The sequence below is a fragment of the Podarcis melisellensis genome (assembly GCF_964234715.1).
Source record: "Podarcis melisellensis genome assembly, chromosome: 8".
NCBI lineage: Eukaryota > Metazoa > Chordata > Lepidosauria > Squamata > Lacertidae > Podarcis > Podarcis melisellensis.
Window position 1 is genome coordinate 66157808 of NC_138540.1, and position 20195 is coordinate 66178002.

General features: G+C 44.3%; 1 protein-coding gene across 2 annotated transcripts; it reads right to left on the minus strand.

The window, feature by feature from the left end:
- Positions 1-307: 307 nt before the first annotated feature.
- FAM76A (family with sequence similarity 76 member A) lies at positions 308-18913 on the minus strand. 2 transcript variants are annotated; one of them, XM_081920813.1, is made up of 10 exons: positions 18752-18910; positions 15288-15352; positions 14378-14432; positions 13511-13663; positions 12199-12356; positions 10681-10767; positions 9976-10107; positions 4564-4699; positions 3690-3791; positions 308-2371 (listed from the first exon to the last, which is right to left on the minus strand). In XM_081920813.1, the coding sequence occupies exons 1-10, from the start codon at positions 18830-18832 to the stop codon at positions 2285-2287; spliced, it is 1056 nt and encodes a 351-aa protein (XP_081776939.1). In that variant the 5' UTR covers positions 18833-18910; the 3' UTR covers positions 308-2284. The 2 variants fall into 2 exon arrangements, with proteins under 2 accessions (XP_081776939.1, XP_081776940.1); XM_081920814.1 differs by lacking the exon at positions 9976-10107 and having other exon boundaries at positions 18752-18913.
- Between the last annotated feature and the right edge of the window lie 1282 nt (positions 18914-20195).

Sequence of the window (20195 nt, forward strand, 5' to 3'; positions counted from 1 at the left end):
ATTTTAAAGCAGTGGGGGGGAGGGAACCTGCATTTCTCATGTTGTATACTTAAATTCAGTGGGAGTCTGAGATTTTTTGTGTCGCTTTGTAGAAAACTTCACACCTTTCCTCACTTGGGTTATTCCAGTTTAAATCATGAAACTTCCCTGCATGGAAAAGAAAAATGATCAAGGACTCGATGTTCATAGGATTAAAAAAAATCGGAGAGACTAGCTGTCACAACACCCCCCCCCTACTTTTTTAAAGCAAGTGACGATAGCTACAGTAATGTGACAAGACTGAAGGAGACATATCAAACAAGAAACCTTCAATACAGAAAATACTGTTTAATCCTCTACATACATCAAATCCCACAGTAGCACCAAAAGGTCTTTGTGCTTCATGCTGATCACCTGCGCCTGGATCAGGCCCATGCCAGTGGGGGGGAGGGGAGGAATGGTTTATCTTTGCCGACTCAACCAAGAAAGGCATAGGCAAAACATCGAAACATGAAACCACCAAAAGATCCCCCTCTCTCCCCCAAACCATTTTTTTTTACATTTATTTTGTACAAATCAATGCAACTTTTTTTTTAAAAGATTGCCAATGTTACAAACATAGAAAGAAAGAAAAACAGCATCACTATAAATCACCCACTTAAATGCATGATCAAGGTGTCACAGTTAAGAAAAAAGACACAATTTACAGGAAAAAATCCTTCTCCTTGTCTTCATTTTCTGTAGGCTGAGGAAGCTAAAAACCACTCCCACTTAAATTTCTTTTTCCTAAAAATGTTCTTGAATATAAAAATTAGGCTTCTGCTGCTACAACTCCTTCTGGTGCAATGAATTCTTAATGTACAAAGTCTTTTAAACAAAGCAAAAACAAGACTAAAAAATAAATAACCCACAGCAGAGTGCACGTTTCAATATTCTTTCTTCCACGTTCCAAGGCTTGTAGGTCTTTCAAAGTGCTACTGGAAAAAAAATCATCCCATATATTTATATATTTTAAAATATCCATAAAAGCCCATCTGCAGCAAATATCCCTCTATTTATCTTATAGAAAGTTAATCTCACACCACTTCAGATTGCTGTGTTAGGTGCATGTCCATAAAGGGGGAGGTGTCCCCCATTATTTCGGACTGGGCTCTGTACAAAGGAGCAACCTGGCCAAATACCTTGCCTGGATCTCAACTGCATTTGAACGGCTTGCTATTTGCGAAGAGATGCCTTGAGGGGCAGGGCTCAAACAGCTGCAGTTCATCCCATCTCTCCTCTAATTGGGGTAGGGGTCTCTTGGCCTTGCTGGCACTCCCAGCTGCTTCTTTCTCCTGCAAAAGCCACCATCTTGAAAAAGAAAACGAACACAACCTTCTTCCCTCACACCTCTTTGTTCTGCTGCCAAGTTAGCTGGAAACATGGTGCCTGATCTCCACCCAACTTCTTCAAAACTCTACAGAATTGGGCCTTGTTACGACCCAGTTACCACCACATTATTGGGGACTGGCCTCACCCAACCACTGATCTTAGGAAAAGGCTCCCTTCATCCCCTCCCAATTGCAGCAAAAGGGGTTGGGGGGAATAGGAGAAAAAGCAGGCAAATCTTGATCAGGGACTGAACCCTGATTCTCAAAGAACCAATGCCATATAAGTGATGACGACGACAACAACAACAACTGAATAAGCAAAATTGCAATTCATCAACCCCCTTTCTTCCAAATTAAAGTCCCCAGTATTTTTTCCAAGAGGCCCTTCAGCCTCCAGAATTCCTGATAGACAGTTGCTGCATTAAACCTTCATCTGGTTTAACATCCCCCAATTATACAGACGTAAGGGAAACATTTGAGAGGAGCTCTGCATACTAGAGCAAAACGCAAGCATTCTTACGAGTAAGCAAAGTTAGGTACTGTTCTTTAAAAGGCTATACTCAGGCAGGACGTTAAATGCCTTGGGGGGAGGGGAGGAGAGAAAGCAGGAGAAGTCCGTGGAGGGATCCTATCCCAAGCCCTGTTTCCCTTACCGACTCGAGGGAGTGGTAGTAAAACTGAATGGGAAAACCCTGACATTGAAAGTATTTGTTGGCGGGCTTGGAGGGATGGTGCCCCCAGCCACCCTCATCGCTGTACTAGGACAGGAGAACAAGATGTGGAAAACCCAACACCTCAAGCATGCTATTGAATGGTCAGACGCAGAGGCTTCCACCACGTCCTTCGCAACATCAATCAAAATGAGGTTCTGGAAGGATTCCAACCCAACCAGCTGGGTTTGCAGCCTTACTGCAGGAGGAGCTCCCAGGCGGTGTTTAAGGGGAGGTTATTGCTCCTGACTTCTCCGTTTTCTTCCCCTTGGATAAAGCTGCGGCTTGTTTCAGGAGCTCTCGGTTCTTGGCCTGTTGGAGGAAGGAGAAGATCCATGTGTTACTTGAATGGGTTGGGAAGTAGCCCCAGGCTGAGTAACTGCTGCCGATTTACACAGAATCCTGGACTGGAAAAGAATAAAAGAACTTGGGGGGAGGGGAGAGGAGTTCTGCACTGAGAACAGCTCAATTCTGCAACCTGAATAAATTATGCAAAGCAATCTATCCTGCAATTCTCCCAGTCATCATGGGGAAGGCACTGATGCATTCACACAACCATGGATATAAGCATTATGATCCAACATGCACACCCCTGAGAGTGTGACCTTGGGAAAGGGTTGGAGCTCAGTTTTATATGCAGGAGGTCCCAAGTTCAATCCCTATTGCCTCCAGGTAGTGCTGGGAACGCCCCCTTTCTGAAACCTTGGAGAGCTGCTGCCAGTCAGAATAAATGATAGGTAAAGGTAAAGGATGCCTGTATGGTTAAGTCCATTCAAAGGAGGCCGAGGGACCCAGCGTTTGTCTGCAGACAGCTTTCTGGGTCATGTGGCCAGCATGACTAAACCACTTCTGGTGCAAGGGGACACCGTGACGAGTGCCAGAGCACATGGCAGCACCGTTTACCTTCCCGCTGCAGCGGTACCTATTTATCTATTTGCACTTTTGAACTGTGTGCTTTTGAACTGCTGGTTGGCAGAACCTGGGAGCTCAGCCCATCACAGTAATCGGCAAGCTCAAGGGGCTCCGTGGTTTAGACCACAGCACCCCCTGTCTCCCGGTAAAGGATACCGCTTCTCGGTAAATGATGCCAAGCTAGGAAGCAAGGAGGCGCACCAACTTAGATAGCTTTAAAAGAGGACTAGATGAATTCAAGGAGGATAAGGGTATTGATTTCTCCTAGCCATATTGGCTATGTTCTGCCTCCACAGTTGGAGGCAGGAATGCTTCTGAACACAGCTAGAAACCACAAAAGGGGAGAGTGCTCTTGTGAACTCAGATCCTGCTTGCAGGGTTCTGACACAGGCATCTGCTTGGCCACTGTGAGAACAGGATGCTGGACTAGATGGGCTACTGGCTTGAGCCAGCAGACTCTTCTTATGTTCTTATGATGCAGCCCTCTGTATCTTTATGTAGGACTCAGCAAGATACCTGTCTGAAAATCTGGAATGCTGCTGCCAATCAGCACAGGCAACAATGAACTAAATGGGCCAAAGGTATTGAATTGTTAGAAATCCAGAGTAGAATATTAGCCGACCTAACAATGCAAAGGTTTGCAGAGCTGGTCACAGTGTTCTCAGCATCCAATCAGTCCTGTAAATGCTAATTAATGGACCAAGTTAAACAAAGTTACCTGCAATTGTTCTGTGACTTCCTTGTGAGTCTTTTCCATCTGGTTCATTTTCACCCTCATCTGGGATTCTTGGTACTGCAGATCAGCCTTCAGTTCAGTTATCTGCAGAACACACACAAGCAAAAGAAATCAAAGCAGTTAAAATTCATTTGCAATTAATATTTGCCATACAATGGGATATATCCTTGTAGAAATCCAGTATGCTAAATAAGCTGCAGGGCTGCCACCTGGGAACAAGGTGATAAGAGTTTTATTAAATTCCATATATATTTAGTTTGAAAAATGAAGCAGGAACATAGCTGAGATCCAACAAAATTCTTACAGAAGCCTTTGCCAACCTGGTGCCCTCCAGATGTTTTGGACTACAACTCCTATCAGCTGTTGCTGTGCTGGCTGAGGTTTATGAAAGTTACAGTCCAGAATATATGGAGGGCACCAGGTTCCTGAAGACTGCCTTATGGCTTAACTTCCAAAATCATGAAACACAACCAGCGCCCAACCATCTTTCAGCTTGGGATCCAAACACCCATAAGAGCACCTCTCCTTACACCATCCTGGCCATGTCTTGAGATCTTCAGAGGAGGCTCTTCTCCATGTTCTGCTGCCAGGATAATTTCAATATGCAGCAGACAGGGAGAGAGTCTTCTATGTGGTGGCACCCCAACTACAGAATGCCCTCCTCCAAACATGACAGGTGGCAATGTGACAATCATTTCAACACTAGCTCAAGACTTATAGAATCTTATTTATCTGTAGCGATACTATGAAAGATCCAGCTCTAGCTTTCCTCACCTTCCTTAGGAAGAAAATTAAGAACAGATTACAATAAAGTGCCCCATTGTCTCACTGAGAGGTGGCTCAAAGGGGGGGTTACCTTCTTCTCTTTCTCCAGGATCATCTGATCTTTTTGGTGCAGCATTTTCTTGAGAGTAGCCACTTCCTCTTTCAGCTGGGCTATGATGACAAAGTGGTCAGTGCCAGGAGAGTCCAAGGCAAGGTCTGGAGAAAAGCTATAAAGAGACAGTAAGGGGGAGATCATTAATTACTCACCCCTGCGCTCCAGTTCAGACGGGATGGTAAGCCGTGAACAAGAGAGGTCAGTCCCACAGGCTAACAGGAAAGCCTGCAAAGTCCCTCACGGTCATCTAGTTATCATCATTCAGTGAAATGTATTTGGAGAAACCCTTCCCAACCTTGAGTCACCGGATGTTGCTGACCACAGCCAATGGTAAAGGATGAAAGGAACTGTAGGCCAACAACATATGGGGACCCAAGGCTGGAAACACTGATTTAGAGGATATGTATGTAGGGTGATCTACAATAATTAAAATAACACATATGTGCAACATCGGATGCAGGTTATCTCTGACCCTCCAAAAGTGGCTGAACTCCTACTTCCATCAGCCCAGCAAGTCAGACCAATGGCCAGGGATGATGGGAGTTGTAGTTCAGACACATCTGGAGGGTCTGTGTGGCATGCTTGACCTATTTGTCAAAAGCATGCTGCTCCAACTACATATTTAATTTGTCCCAGGGACATTTTGTGCCCCCCCCCTTGTAAAATGACAACATAGACAATCCACCTTCTTCTTTGGTCAATTACCACTGCAAAGGTTCAGCTAATATTTGACGTGTTTCCACACTCTTCACGACAAAGGGGACAACGGCTATGGCTCCAATCCTATGCATGCTTCCTTGAGCGTAAGCACTATTGAATTCAACTTACTTCCAAGCGACTTACTTCCAAGTAAATATGCATAGGTTGATCTGAATTGCATCTAAACAATTATCACTGTATATCCTGCGAAGAGGGAAGAACGCTATGCACCTTCTTGAGCATATCACTCTCTTTGCACAAAATGAACTAATAAGCAGTTCTCCAAAACTTCTGTCTTCCCCCTTGTTTGCAGCTGTATGATATTATCCTTTTCCGTGTGGATTCATATTAATTTTTCAGTGCAGCATCAATTTTCTCTGTTTGGAGTTTCTCTGCATTATTTAGCGCACCTGTGCATAACACTGTACAGACCTGTCTTTGTTGAATTTCAGTGCATTGCTGTCAGCCTAGTCCTAAAGCTCAACATCCCAATCGACTTCCCATATTCAATATAGCAGCTTTAAGGCAGGGTGAGAAACACTACTGTGAGCACACCACCAAAGAGCAGCTTAGAAAATTTCTGAGCTATGGATCTTCTACACTGTGCAAAATGAGCTCATGTGCTTTGGTATTCTTCATGTTGTAATGTTCAGTGGGCAAAAATGTGGGATGCTAAAGAATGCTGTTTCACATGCAGAGAGAGGGAGGGATAAAACAGTAAGGAAAATCAAAAGCCAAGAGGTGGATATGGCATGAGGTTTTCTAAATACCCTCAACAAGGATATATCTATACCACAAACCTATGTGGCAGCGATGGGAATCCTGTAGCCCTCTAGTTGCTGTAAGACTGCAACTGTACTTGTCTCTGACTACTGGCTCTGCTGTTTGGAGCTGATGGGAGTTGGGAGTCCAACAACCTCAGGAGGGCACCAGGTTCCCCACCTCTGTTCTCCTGGCTTCTCCCAAAGAATTCTGGGAATCTACCCTTGCAGCACTACAGTTCCCAGGCTACCAAGCTGCTTTAAATCTGCAGTGAAGACACGAATGGCCAACTGATGGCTTGCAGACAACAACGTACCTTGATATGTCCTCATCAAACTTTAGTCAGAGTAGTAATATATCCCCACGTGCATTTGGAGATGCACTCTTTGCCCTTGGAGATAAAGGAGACCAAGATTCCCAGCAGCAGCATGAACATGTTCCCTATGAGGAACATAATCACTGTTTTTTCAGGTTAGGTTTGAAACCCAACATGAACACAACACACCATAAATGCGACTGCATTACTATCCCATGCAAATTTTGGATATGCAAAGAGTCACTGCCACCCCTGATGTAAATTTATATTTTTTAATATTGTGTTGGAAGCTGTCCAAAGTGGCTGGGGCAACCCAGTCAGATGGGTGGGGTATAAGTAATATATTATTATTATTATTATTATTATTATTATCTTAAATCTGCAGAAGGTGGATCCAGACCAAGTCAGGCACACTTATTATTTCCACTTAAGATCAAAACTTACTTATCAAGTTGCATGGATTTCAGCAGGTGTAACTACTGCCTTGGTCCAGATTTAACAACCCATTTAATGCAACCTAAATATTAATACTAGAGACAGAAAGAACCACACAAATGGAAAGAGGAACCCTATGAAACAGTGAAAGTTCTTGGGGGAGGCAGTAAAGAGAGAGACAGTATTTCAACTCTGTTGACAGCACTATCCTTACAGAAGCCAAAGAACAGAAAAAGAAGTAGCTAAAATGAGAGTGGGAGGGTGAGGTTTTCCAGAAATACCCCATTTCAGAAACCATTGTTTTATCTACCACCTCTTCTCGAAGGGTCCATTCACAGTCAACTTCTCCTACACACAAGCAAGCACCCTCCATCTGAACTAGGAGCCACACCTACATTAACACGGGGAAGCATTATTGTGAACCAGGCTGTACAAAGGTACAAACCACAGCCACTCCCACGACTGCGGAAGTGTCTGCTTGTTGTCTTCAACGTACACAACTCGGCCAGGAATCAAACCACTCCTTAAGAGTAGAAAGCTGGGCAGGTGAAGGCCTGGGGAGAGTCCTGAGGGCCAGACAGAGATACCCGCAGGGCCACGTTCACCCCATATGCCCGAGGTTCCTCATTCCTGACCTACATGGAATGCCTGGCTTGCCTATGGTTACCAGGCAAGCAACTCAGTACAAGACTGCGCTTATGTAATATTGCTCATTTCCAAATAACTTGAGACCCAGAGTCCTCGAAGGGAGGTCAGGCAAAGCAATCACAGGGCAGACAAGGACTCCCTTGGAACTTCAGGGTTTTTCCCCCTCTCCATACTGACCAGCCTTGATTGAGGCAGGCATAACTGTACAACACTGCCAAAAATGTCCACCTTCCTAATTATACTTCAGCTTGAGACACACCATGCAAAATGCAGTCCATCAGCTTCACAACTCACCGACCCACCCTTTGTCAGTCCCAGGCAGGCAGCAAAAACAGGAGGTATACTAACAGGCTGCCATAAGCTTGGCGGGTTGCAAACAGTGCAAGTTTGCTGTGAAATGAGAAATGGGAGCTGTGGAACCTGGGAGCCTCTAGATAAAGTGTGGGGAACCTTTGGCCCTTCAGATGTTGCTGAACCGAATCAGCCTTGGCCCCTGGTCCAGCAATTTCAAGAGGGCCAGAGGCTCTGGGTGCTGCTGTGCAGTTTTTGCAAAGTTTCCTGCTACACCATCCAGAATATAGCAGGTGACAAGAGCCTAACAGACCCGGCTGAAAGACTAATTCCAGCCAGGTTGCTCACAAATCCCAATTCTTATGGATCACAATAAACCTGTGATTTCTTTATGCTGGTTTCTGCCTGCCCTCCCATGGCAATGAGGAGAAATTGCAGGTCTGTGCTAAAAAACTGCACTCTCTTCCTTAGATAGTTGTTTAGAAATCATAACATGTATGCCATGGTCTAGTAGGTTTAGGTGTACAGACTATAGAGTGATTATTAGAGCAATAAGAATTAAATCAAGCATACATATACAAGCCTTGATTCTTACTGCTCTAATCACTGAAACTTGATATAGATTCAGTCATACAGTATCTTGTCTTATGGATGGAGAGGAGAGGACACGCAAGGAGGTGAGAGTGCAATAGCTGTGTGTGTCAGCCCCTCAGCTCTGACCTTGGGAGCTACAGATATGATTAAACAACAAAGCTGGGATGTAGCTCTCCAAAAGGATAAAGTTCAAAATGCATGCTACTCAGCAGCAGGAAACTGTAGCAAAAACTTCATTCCAGCTGATTATCTTTATATTGTATTATAATCCAATGCTCATCTTTTTTGGCCAAATTACGTTGTGAAAATTAAGGTGTGCGTTAGATTTGATGGCACATTAGACAAGTGATTACGGTACTTTTGAAATTTCTAAATACCATAGCTGGCTTTAACACCTTACCATCTACTCTATTGGAAAGGAGATCCTCATACATTCCTTATAAGCAATGTGTCTTGCTTTTGTCAATCAAGCATTGAAACCATTGAGCATGTATTACTCATATTATAAGGACATCTGCTCCTTATATATTTTAACTATTTTAACTGAATTCCCAGGCAGATCTGATAAATTTTACACTTCCCTCCTTTTGTCAGATTTCACTAAAGGCTGTTGGTAGCTTTTTGTACTTTTGCAAGCATTGGGGTTCTCTCAAGTAACCTCCAGGATGAATTACTGCAATGTTCTCTATGTGGAGCCGCCCTTAAGGCTGATCCGGAAGCTCCACCTGGTGCAAAATGTGGCTGCTCAACTGTTCACTGGGGCAGGACATGGCCAACACATCACCTCACTCTTGAAAGACTTGCACTTGCTGCCAATTAGCTACTGGGCTAAGTTCAAGGTGCTTGTTTTGATGAATAAAGCCCTACATAGCTTGGGTTCAGGATTCTCTTTATTAATCCAATTGATTACTGAGTTCTCTTGGCGAGGGCCTCCTGCGGATATAATCTTGTCAGGAGGTCTATTTCCTCACAATACAGGAATTGGTCCGTTAGCGTTATGGCACCTCCTTTTTGGAATTCCTTCCCCTTAAATATTAGGCAGGCACCCACTCGGTTTGTCTGTTCAGGGCCTACTGAAGAACTTCTTGTTATGTAGTGTGTTTTCAACAAGCGTTTTAAGTGGAGACCTTTCCCCGTCTGCATCCACACTGGAGATGTTTTTATTGTTTTACCACCTGTTTGCCACCCTGGGCAACTTTGGGAGGAAGAGGGCAGGATATAAATTCTATAAATACATAAAAAAAAATCCTGCCAGTATCTTCCTCTTGTGTGTGGATAATGTCCCCTTGGCTCTATGAGAACGCACACTAGAATAAGGAGTTCGATATTAGTGTATAGAACAATATTGGCTCCGCACATGGTTTTCATGCCTTGATATTTCTAAATGCAGCCATCACAGACAATGAGAGAGTGACAGGAGAGTTGTAACATGGAACTTGACCAGACTTTCAAGCGATGGTTAATAAAGCAATTGCCAACAAATTACCCACACACTTAGAGGTCCTGACCTACAGTCTGGCCCACGCTCCTGGAATGATATGCTTTAGGAGGAAATCCAAGAGCATGGATTGCTTCCATAAAATGAGACAATTCCCAGGGTTGGGGAGGAAACGGGTGGGGGAGAAAATGATAGGTGATCTCACTTCAGGATGTCAGTGCCTTGAGAAACAGGACAATCATGGGCACCGAGACTCTGTTGGGAAGCAGCCCACTGCACCAACACGGACGGGGCACTCTGGATAGGGGGGCAAAGCATCTCGGGAGAGGAAGGAACGCTGAGAATTAGAGAGGAAAGGGAGGAATGAAAATATGCACATCAAGAGCGTCAATGCTAACTACACCCGCCCCCTCCTCATTCTTTCCAGATTTTAAGTGTCAGGGAAACCCTAACCTACCCTACCATGTCACTTGCTGGGGAAGGGGGGAAAACCAACACATTTTTTTTGCACACAGCAGTCACAGAACAGAAGCTACAGACTTCAGAGATTGGCAGAGGCTTTCCTTCTCCCAAAACAAAGGAAGGGGGTAAAGTGGGTCTCTTTTTAAAAGTATGATCTTGCTTGACAGTAGCTTTCTTTTCTCTAATATATTTCTATTCTGCACTGCCTAATTTAACAGCATAGTCTGGAATCCCAAAACTACACATATAACTATGCAAAAGAAATGCAACCTATCACCAAACGTTTTCCCCATAATGATAAAGTTGGTCCACAAGAGCCCTGCAGCTCCAGAAGAGAAGCTTCACCATTTAAGTCTCTAAGCGCTGAAAAGTTTTCTAATTCTTTTTCTTTTAAATCTAAAAACAGATCAGACCGCCCACCCGCACTTCCAAATTTTAAGATGCTCACCTGTCTCCATTGGCTGATATGGCATCAAACTTGGGCTTTTTCTTTGGGATTTCATTCTGAATAGAAGATGTAGATAATGTTTTCTGGCTGCAAAAGGAAACAAAGCAACAAAACACACCGCTAAGAAGTTTGGCAATTCCAAGTCAGTTTTCTGGTTGTTTTCTATAATTGCAGTATGCTCCTTGAAAAAAAGAACTCTTTGTGGATAAAGCAGCAGGGTTTCTTAAACAGAAGTAAACATGAGATGACCTTTAATGCACCTGTTAAAAAAAAAGAGGGGGGGCACCCTGACCATACTCAGTGGCTACACATTTTAATACTAGTTATGTGCCAAAGCTGTGGATTTGCTGACTAAAGTAGAAAAAACTGCAACACTTGTTATCCTCCCAACAACCCAGTGAGGTAACATATGGTGTTTGTGTGTGTGTGTGTAAGAGAAAGAAGGCCAGTATCACCAAATGAACCTCAAGGCAGAGTAATGATTCAAACCTAGATCACCCTGATCGTATCCAATACACTATCCTGACTCACACACTTCCTTGCCAAGCAGTTTCCAAGACACATTTAAGCAGGGCAATGTGTATGTTGTGATCCCATGTGGCACTGGGTGCAGAATTCATCAAAAAATAAACTTTAAACAGCAGCAGTGCATTACAAAGCCACTACAGATTTCCACCTTCCCAGTTGCTGCACAGGCTCCTCAACTTGTACAGAAATACAGAGCAAAGCAGCAATTTTCCAGTCCTCACAGCTGGGAAGAAACGTCGGCCATGCCTGCTTAAATGTCAAAATAATTTTTAAATAGACAGGCAAGTGCTCTTTCTCTCCTAATCACCTCCCTGCTCTAAATCCCAAATAAACCGAAAGGTGGCTTGGGTTTATTATTGTTTTTAAAGCAAGAGGACTGCAATATGTGTTAGTGCATACTTTGGTCCTCTGAAAAAGCAAACCACGCCAAAAGACAAATACTTCTTATTTACCATAAAGTAACAGCCTGCTATTGAGAGCTCCCTTAATAAATGATTTGAGGAGCATATCCTAATATTCAAGAACATATTGGTTTACCCTACGGAAGCATTCAAACATACAGTTTTAGCAGGCAGCCCACCATGGAAGTGCATTAGACACATTTTGTGTCATCCTCTCCCCCCAGACAGAGTTCAGGGAAACCAGTTTTTTTTTCTTCACTTTGCAGCAGAAGGCAGTTTTGCCATCTTCAGAAACTGCTGCCTGAAACCCTGGAGAGCTGCTGCCAATCAGTGTGGACCATATGGAGCTAGATAGACCAATGGCAGCTTTCAATGTTCCATGCCTTCTCATAGAACCCCTGCATGTTTCCATGCATGTTTGTATACATCCTATCTCAGAGTTCAAAAGGCCACTGAAGGTCTGTAGGATGGCCACAATCCTTTGGCCAGAAAAAGCAAGCCTGCTTTTCTGCTGCATATGCCTCCATATGCCACAGGAGTGCACACAGAGTGTGAAGCTGCCGAGGGAGCTACACTGATAGTGCATTACCTGTTGTAGTGGGTGCCACCACTGAGTCGGCTATACTGTTCGTTTTCTGGCAGGCTTGTCCGGGAAGAGGTGCTCAAGTGCTTACGTTGCTCTTTGGTCTTCTGCAAGACTCTTTTATAGGAGAGTGTGCAAAGCCAGCAGAGTAGCTTCCCATCCACCTAGGAAGATGAGAAAAGGGACAAAACAGGCAGGATGTTATCACACACTCTCCTAGACAAAAGGAAAAGCACAACAGCCAAAATGGAACTGAGAAGCAGCTCTTCTGAAACAGACCATATTTAGAAACAAAATAGTCATGACCGTTTAAACTTAAGGGTAGCCAATGTGGTGCCTTCTAGATATTACTGGACTACCACTCCCGGTTTTTCTGGGAACTGGCCATGTTGGCTGGGACTGACAGGAGCTGGTATCTGACATCTGGAAGGCACCATGTATTACTGGTGGGAAAGATACAAGCCAATTCACACAGCAATCTTTCCTCTAAAACCAGTGAATTTAAGTTTTATTCCTTCTCATGCTGGATGCCCGGCCAGATCTCAAGATGTTGGCCAGGAACCCATGTGGAATCCATGTCTCACTGAGCAAAGGAGACATCAGGGCAGTGGGCACCTGCAACAGGCAGAAAAACTTCAAGGAAATGCAGTGAGCCAATGAGGAGGAGGTCCCTCAGTCCCTATTGCGAGGGACTTAATGTTCAGTAGTTGGTTTCGAAGCTTACCCCACCTCCTGGCATGGTCAAAATAATAACAATACAGTGGTGCCCCGCAAGACGAATGCCTCGCAAGACGGAAAACCCGCTAGACGAAAGGGTTTTCCGTTTTGGAGGTGCTTCGCAAAACAAATTTCCTATGGGCTTGCTTCGCAAGACAAAAATGTCTTGCGAGTTCCTGTGGGTTCCCCCCCCTTTTTCCCAAGCCGCTAAGCCGCTTATTAGCTGATCCGCTAAGCCGCTTAACAGCTGATCTGCTAAGCCCGCAAAGCCGCTAGTAGCGCTAATCCGCTAATCCGCTTGCTTCGCAAGACGAAAAAACCGCAAGACGAAGAGACGCGGAACGGATTCTTTTCGTCTTGCGAGGCACCACTGTACCAAAATCATAATGATGACTCAGTAGGGAGCAATCTGATGAGCACACAGAATCATAAAATCTTAAGAGTTGGAAGGGGCGCAAGGGTTATCTAGTCCAACCCCCTGCAAAGCTGGAGAATCTGTAGGACATACTTTTAAAGGTGTCATGTGTTAAATGGCCTTTTGGTGCTCAGAATCTACCCACAGCTTCTTCACTTTCCATGCTGAATGTATATAGGCACTCACTTTTTTCCTGTCATCTTTCCTGTCAAAGGCACACTGCTGCTTACACTGCTCACACGAATGTGGTGGTCCGTACTTCTTCTCGGAGTTTGTACAACGCTGGCACTTGTTACCAATAAATGCAGCAATTATATTGCAATACTGGCATGGTTTAGGCTGTAAAAAACCAGAAAATTGTAAAGAGATTAATGATGCACTTTAATTATATATGCAATCGCCAAGACTTGCTCCAGTGTTCTCAATGTTGCCTCCCTGCTTTCTCTCAACTAAGCATGATGAGTTTCCAAAAACACACTACATACATTTAACTACCCTAAGCTTGCTGTGACCTTTTCTTCCACTTGCTGGTCCACTGGAAACTGGCCAGAGTTCCACCCACCTCTGCTTTTAAACCACCATAGCAGGAATGGAGAATTTCCAGCCTGCATGTCAATCTTGTCACACTAGGGAGTCAAATTCTCCCGAATTCATTTTTTTTAATAAAAAAAACACCAAACCCAGTTAGATGATGTCATTGCAGTGCAGGATGATGTCACCTGATGGATAGAGTTTGATTTTGCATTGGCTGCCACACCAGTTCCCCTGGCCATAGCAGCAGGATGCAATCCCCTCATCAGCTGACAAGCAGGAGTTAGATCCTGCTCAGTTTAGCTGACATTCAGGGCTGCAAAGCGCAATGCTACCCAATGTGACTATGATGTCAGGTGATTGACACACAGGTAGATGGCTACACCTGCCTGTCAAATTTGGTCCTCAGGGTGGGAAGATAAGGATCCGGCCCACTGGCAAGAATAGATTTCCCACCTTTTCACTATACTATATGAATTAAGATAAACTTCCAGTGCGTAAGGAAAGAAGACTGAAACATACCGTCCCATAAAGTTTCACGTTCTGTGCACACTTCTTGCATATTGTGTTGGTTTTGCTAGCAAAACAACAAAAAGATTAAATTAAGATAGGAAAACATGATGTAGCGTGATTTGCATTTATAGATTATAATGCAAAAAGAAGTAACTTTGTCACTTTTTGAATTATATACCATTTGTGCCTTACCTGATATGGTCAATTTGTAACTATTAAGTTCTGGATCCAATTCTATAATATTTTAATTTAAGAAATAAAAAATGCACAATATATAAAAATGCAGAAAGACAGAATGATTTGCTGTCTCCTGTTTAAAACAGTAGGGGTTGCTCATGAGTGTTCAACTCAATTGGAGTTGCGCAAAGCTATTTCAAATTGTATTCTACATAGCAATTCTACTTTGCATTAAAAAGGTCCTAAATTAAATCCCTGGCATCTCCAAAAAGGACATGGGAGAGAACCATGTCTAAAATCCTGGGCAGCTGCTGCCAGTCAGAGCAGACAATACTGGGCTATGTGGACCAATGGTCTGACTCAGCACAAGGCATCTTCCTATGTTTCTATGGTCCAAGCTTGCAATCCCAAGCCTTCCAATCCTTGGAAACAGTCTCTGATAGAGTTCACTTCTGAACTGATGTGTGAATTAGTTAGCAAAATAATGCTGAGTATTTTTCGCTATTGGATTGAAAGTCAGACTCCCTGACTGATTCAACCTGGCAAAGCACCACTCTTATGCTTAAAACAATAGCTCAAGTGTGTTGGAGAGTCAACAAATGCTGAAGGCACCAGAACAGGCGGCCTTTGTTTTGGAATCAAACAATGAAAAGCCACAATTGAAGATATCACAAAGAAAGCAGTTCCATTTTCCCCCACCCACCCAGACAATCCAGTGTAAAAAGGCTGAGCAAGTATTTACCTCTCTTGCTGGAATTCAGTTCTGCAATAAGTACATTTAACAATGGGGTGTGCAATCCGACACTCCTGAAAGAGAAAGATTTTTGAAAGTTATAAACATCTAGTTATAAACAACTAGGGAATTGAACTGAAAGGCAAAAACATACAAAAGGCGTTTGGGTTGTCACTAGTGTATCATCCCGTAAACTTAAGGAGTGTGATACTGACAAGGAATGGTGAAGAGAGAAATCCCACCGTGATAAATATGAAGGCAGGTACTAGAGTGGTGACTCAAAGTGGCAAACTATCAGACAACAGATTTTTGTATTCTGGCCCAGGAAGCAATTAGACAGGGCTACTGCTTTACACAGCATCCAACTAGAGAAGATGGCCAGTGCAACAGGCAGGGTCATCTTACAAAGTTATCATCTCCAGAGTTCATCTGCATATTTTGCTAGTGGCACAGAAAACTGCAATTCTTCTAAGAAAAACAACATAGTGTCTCTTTAGCAATGAGTATGTTATCCCAAAGAAGGGAAGTGCCAAAGAATGCTCCAACTACCGTACAATTGCACTCATTTCACACGCTAGCAAGGTTATGCTTAAAATTCTACAAGGCAGGCTTAAGCAGTATGTGGACTGAGAACTCCCAGAAGTGCAAGCTGGATTTAGAAGGGGCAGAGGAACCAGAGACCAAATTAAAAACATGCGCTGGATTATGGAGAAAGCTAGAGAGTTCCAGAAAGACATCTACTTCTGCTTCATTGACTATGCAAAAGCCTTTGACTGTGTCGACCACAACAAACTATGGCAAGTTCTTAAAGAAATGGGAGTGCCTGATCACCTCATCTGTCTTCTGAGAAATCTCTATGTGGGACAAGAAGCTACAGTTAGAACTGGATATGGAACAACTGATTGGTTCAAGATTGGGAAAGGAGTACGGCAAGGCTGTATATTGTCCCCCTGCTTATTTAACTTATATGTAGAATTCATCATGCGAAAGGCTGGGCTGGATGAATCCCAAGCCGGAATTAAGATCGCCGGAAGAAATATCAACAACCTCAGATATGCAGATGACACAACCTTGATGGCAGAAAGTGAGGAGGAATTAAAGAACCTTTTAATGAGGGTGAAAGAGGAGAGTGCAAAATATGGTCTGAAGCTCAACATCAAAAAAACAAAGATCATGGCCACTGGTCCCATCACCTCCTGGCAAATAGAAGGGGAAGAAATGGAGGCAGTGAGAGATTTTACTTTCTTGGGCTCCATGATCACTGCAGATGGTGACAGCAGTCACAAAATCAAAAGACGCCTGCTCCTTGGGAGAAAGGCGATGGCAAATCTAGACAACATCTTAAAAAGTAGAGACATCACCTTACCAACAAAGGTCCGTATAGTAAAAGTTATGGTTTTCCCAGTAGTGATGTATGGAAGTGAGAGCTGGACCATAAAGAAGGCTGATTGCCGAAGAATTGATGCTTTTGAATTATGGTGCTGGAGGAGACTCTTGAGAGTCCCATGGACTGCAAGAAGATCAAATGTATCCATTCTTAAGGAAATCAGCCCTGAGTGCTCACTGGAAGCACAGATCGTGAAGCTGAGGCTCCAATACTTTGGCCACCTCATGAGAAGAGAAGACTCCCTGGAAATGACCCTGATGCTGGGAAAGATGGAGGGCACAAGGAGAAGGGGACGACAGGGGACGAGATGGTTGGACAGTGTTCTCGAAGCTACAAACATGAGTCTGACCAAACTGCGGGAGGCAGTGGGAGACAGGAGTGCCTGGCGTGCTCTGGTCCATGGGGTCACGAAGAGTCGGACACGACTAAACGACTAAACAACAACAAATGTTAATAGGGATTCATAAAGGAAATCATGTCTCCTTCACTGTTGCCCTTGATTGTAATCAGTCACTGAAGAGTCATACTGCAGCAAAGGAACAGTAGTTAGATACCACATTAGATAAGTAGCAGCGTTTAACTATAAGCAAGAGTGCAAAACAAAAACAAGAGCAAGATGTCAGTAATTACTTTCAGTACATTTAAACCCAATTGTTTTTAAACTTGATTGTAAGTTGCCTAAGGAATGCCCTTTTTAGATGACTTAACAAGTTAATAAAACAACAATTTAATAAAAACAATAACTTATTGTGGTTTTCTTTCTTTTTATGTTGTGAACCGCCCTGAGATCTTTGAATGAAGGGTGTTATACAAATCGGGTAACTAATAGCTAATAATAATATTGCCTAGGATGAGACACCAACATCTTTATTCCTGATCTTATTATATGACTCATTTGTCCTGTTATATGGTCTTTAATGTATTTCTTTTATGATTATATTGATTTTATTGTGAAATTGCCTGGGAGCTTTTTGGCTGAAAAATAACTTACGAAACATGCTAACTACATACTGCCATAGGCCACATCTTTCTTAATGAACCCCAATTAGAAGCTAACACACGAGGCACAAGCATACAAATAATAGGAATAAACAAATACACTCTGACTTCACAAAGGATGTATGCAGGAAATAACTAACGCTATGTTAAGTGGGATTTGTGGGTACATTCACAAACCCAAGAAGCGCCTTCCTACCCAGTTGCCAAACCACCTCCCTAAGCAACAACACCTACTACAATCTATAGGCCAATCCTACCCATGTTTACTCAGAAATAGGGTCCACTACATTCAAGTGGGGCTTTCTCTCAGGTAAGAGCACATAACTGAAGTCTTGGCTTCATTCCTTTCCCCTTCTATTGTCTTCTCAAAGCACTTCTTGAAGAAGAAGAAGAAACCAGTCCCAGAGAGTCGGAGTGGTGGTATAATAGCTATATGAAACTGGACCGCAGAGACGTGACTTTGAATTCCCACCACTCACCCCAAAGATCCCTGAACAGTCTTGGGCCATACTCAAAAACCTAGCCTACCTCACACAGCTACTGCATGGATATCCAGAGGCACCTACACCTCCTGTGCAGAAAGTTGCAAGGGATATAAAGGCATCCTGATTTATATCAGGATTTCTCTTATTCCCTTCACCCAGCGTTCAAAGATCTTTGAATACGTCGTGACTCAGCCCTGCTTGCCAGGGATGATGACAGCAACCCTGTGAGGCAGGCCAGTTGATTCCAATATGGAGTGGAGGCCAGTGGGAGGGAGGGAAAGGGGGGGGGATGCCGGGTAATGCTGCCCTTCGATTACAGCACGCCTCGGCCACAACAACAACAAGCACCCTGTGAGGTAGGCCGGTGTTGTTTTGATTCCAGCATGAACTGGAGGGTCAGGGGGGAGGAGGCAGAGAGAGAGACAGAAGGTTAGAGGCCGAGCGAAGCTGTTCTGGCTAAGGTCACCCAAGGAGGCGGCTAAGCTGAGCTCCGACGGGAGAGGAAGAGAAGGGTCGGCGGGTGGGATTCCGGCTCACAGCTCGCGCTCCTAACCGCCACGGCGCCCGCGCCCCCTCAGCCCCCGCCCGTTCCTGGCCCTGACCTTGCAGAGCTGCTGTCCCTGGCTGAGCGCCTCGAACGGGAAGCGCTGGTGGCACTTGGTGCAAGCATAAAGCGCCGCCATCCCGCCGCCCGCACTGACAGGCGCAGCTCTAACCCAACCCGACGTGACGCTCCCGCCTGTCTACGGCGCCATTGGTCGAGCGCGGCGCCACTCAGCGCTTCGGAGGCGGGGCCTCCGTTCGTACCTGGAGGCTCATTGATTCTCCGGAGACGTCACTCAGAGGTTTAGGGCGGGGCGGGCTCGAGTTGTTGCGGGAAGAAGCCGGGGAAGGGAAGGGCGGAGCTGCGTCTCCGGGTGTGCCTCCGTCCGGGGTTGCGCAAGGGGAGCGGCGTCACGGCACCAACTCGGGTCACCCTTAACCATAGAGATAGCCAGAGAAAATTGTAGAGTAACGTGCAATATGAAATATGTTCTCCCGTGGTTATTGCTGTGGTAAAAACTGGGGGCCCTCCCTTTTGCTAGTGTTGCCCATAAGTACGGCGTGGAATCTTTGTGAGGAAAACAGGACTGATATAACTCGAACTGGAAGTCTGAGTGGCAAAACTAGACCAGAAGCACAGAAAGTATTGAGACAACTTGTGACTCTATAGTTGCATCTCCGTCAGTTGCTTCTACGCTCCCGCACGTCTTCTGTTCTCTCGCGAGATCTGTGTGTGCTTTGGAGGGGGTGAAGGATGTTATGCTTGTTTCACATGTTGTTTCGATTACAAAGTGGTTTTTAATTGTTATGGTCCCCTTTGCAGAGGGTTGCGTCCTGTTCTCGCAGTGGCCACGCAGATGCCTCGAGGAGGAACAGGCATCCAGAAGCCCCACTGCCTCTGATGCATAGGTAGCCGTCCTGGCTGCCACGAATTTATCCAATCCTCTTTTAAAGGCCACCCCAAGTTGGTGGCGATCACTGCTTTCTCTGACGAGCGAGTTTTCCAGAGTTTAAACAACTTCGTACACCACTTTATTATATGTCTCGAATCCTTCCGCATTCAGGTTCATAGGACACCTTGCAAGTTCTACTGTTTCTCCATGCCATGCATCAGTTTTTGAGCTTCTGTTTTGTCACCTACAGCTCATCTTTTTTCTAAATTAAAAAGTCCCAAACGCCACAACCTTTCCTCATGGGAGAGTTGCTCCACTCCTTGATCTTTTGCCCTTTACTGAATCTTTTCCAACTCTCTAATAATACCACCCTTCTTCAGGCGAGAACTACACAGTATTTCAGATGTGGTTGCACCATAGATTTGTGTAATGGCATTATGATATTGGCAATATTATTTTCATTTTTGATATGGAATGGATAAGGGTATTATATCTGACTGTGTATTTTACCTCTGGTGTTTCCTACGGGGTATGTTGTCTATGTGGATGTTAATGGAAATCCAAACTACCAACGGCTAATTTTGTATCAAATGCCATGCTCTACAAGTGA

Excerpts from the sequence above, each read along its gene's own strand:
- FAM76A (XM_081920813.1), bottom strand. The coding sequence starts at position 18,832 with ATGGCGGCGCTTTATGCTTGCACCAAGTGCCACCAGCGCTTCCCGTTC. Across the intron at positions 10,108-10,680 it reads ATATCAGCCAATGGAGACAG|CGTTCCTTCCTCTCCCGAGA; the intron begins GTGAGCATCTTA and ends TCTAATTCTCAG. Across the intron at positions 2,372-3,689 it reads AAGTCACAGAACAATTGCAG|GCCAAGAACCGAGAGCTCCT; the intron begins GTAACTTTGTTT and ends TTCCTCCAACAG.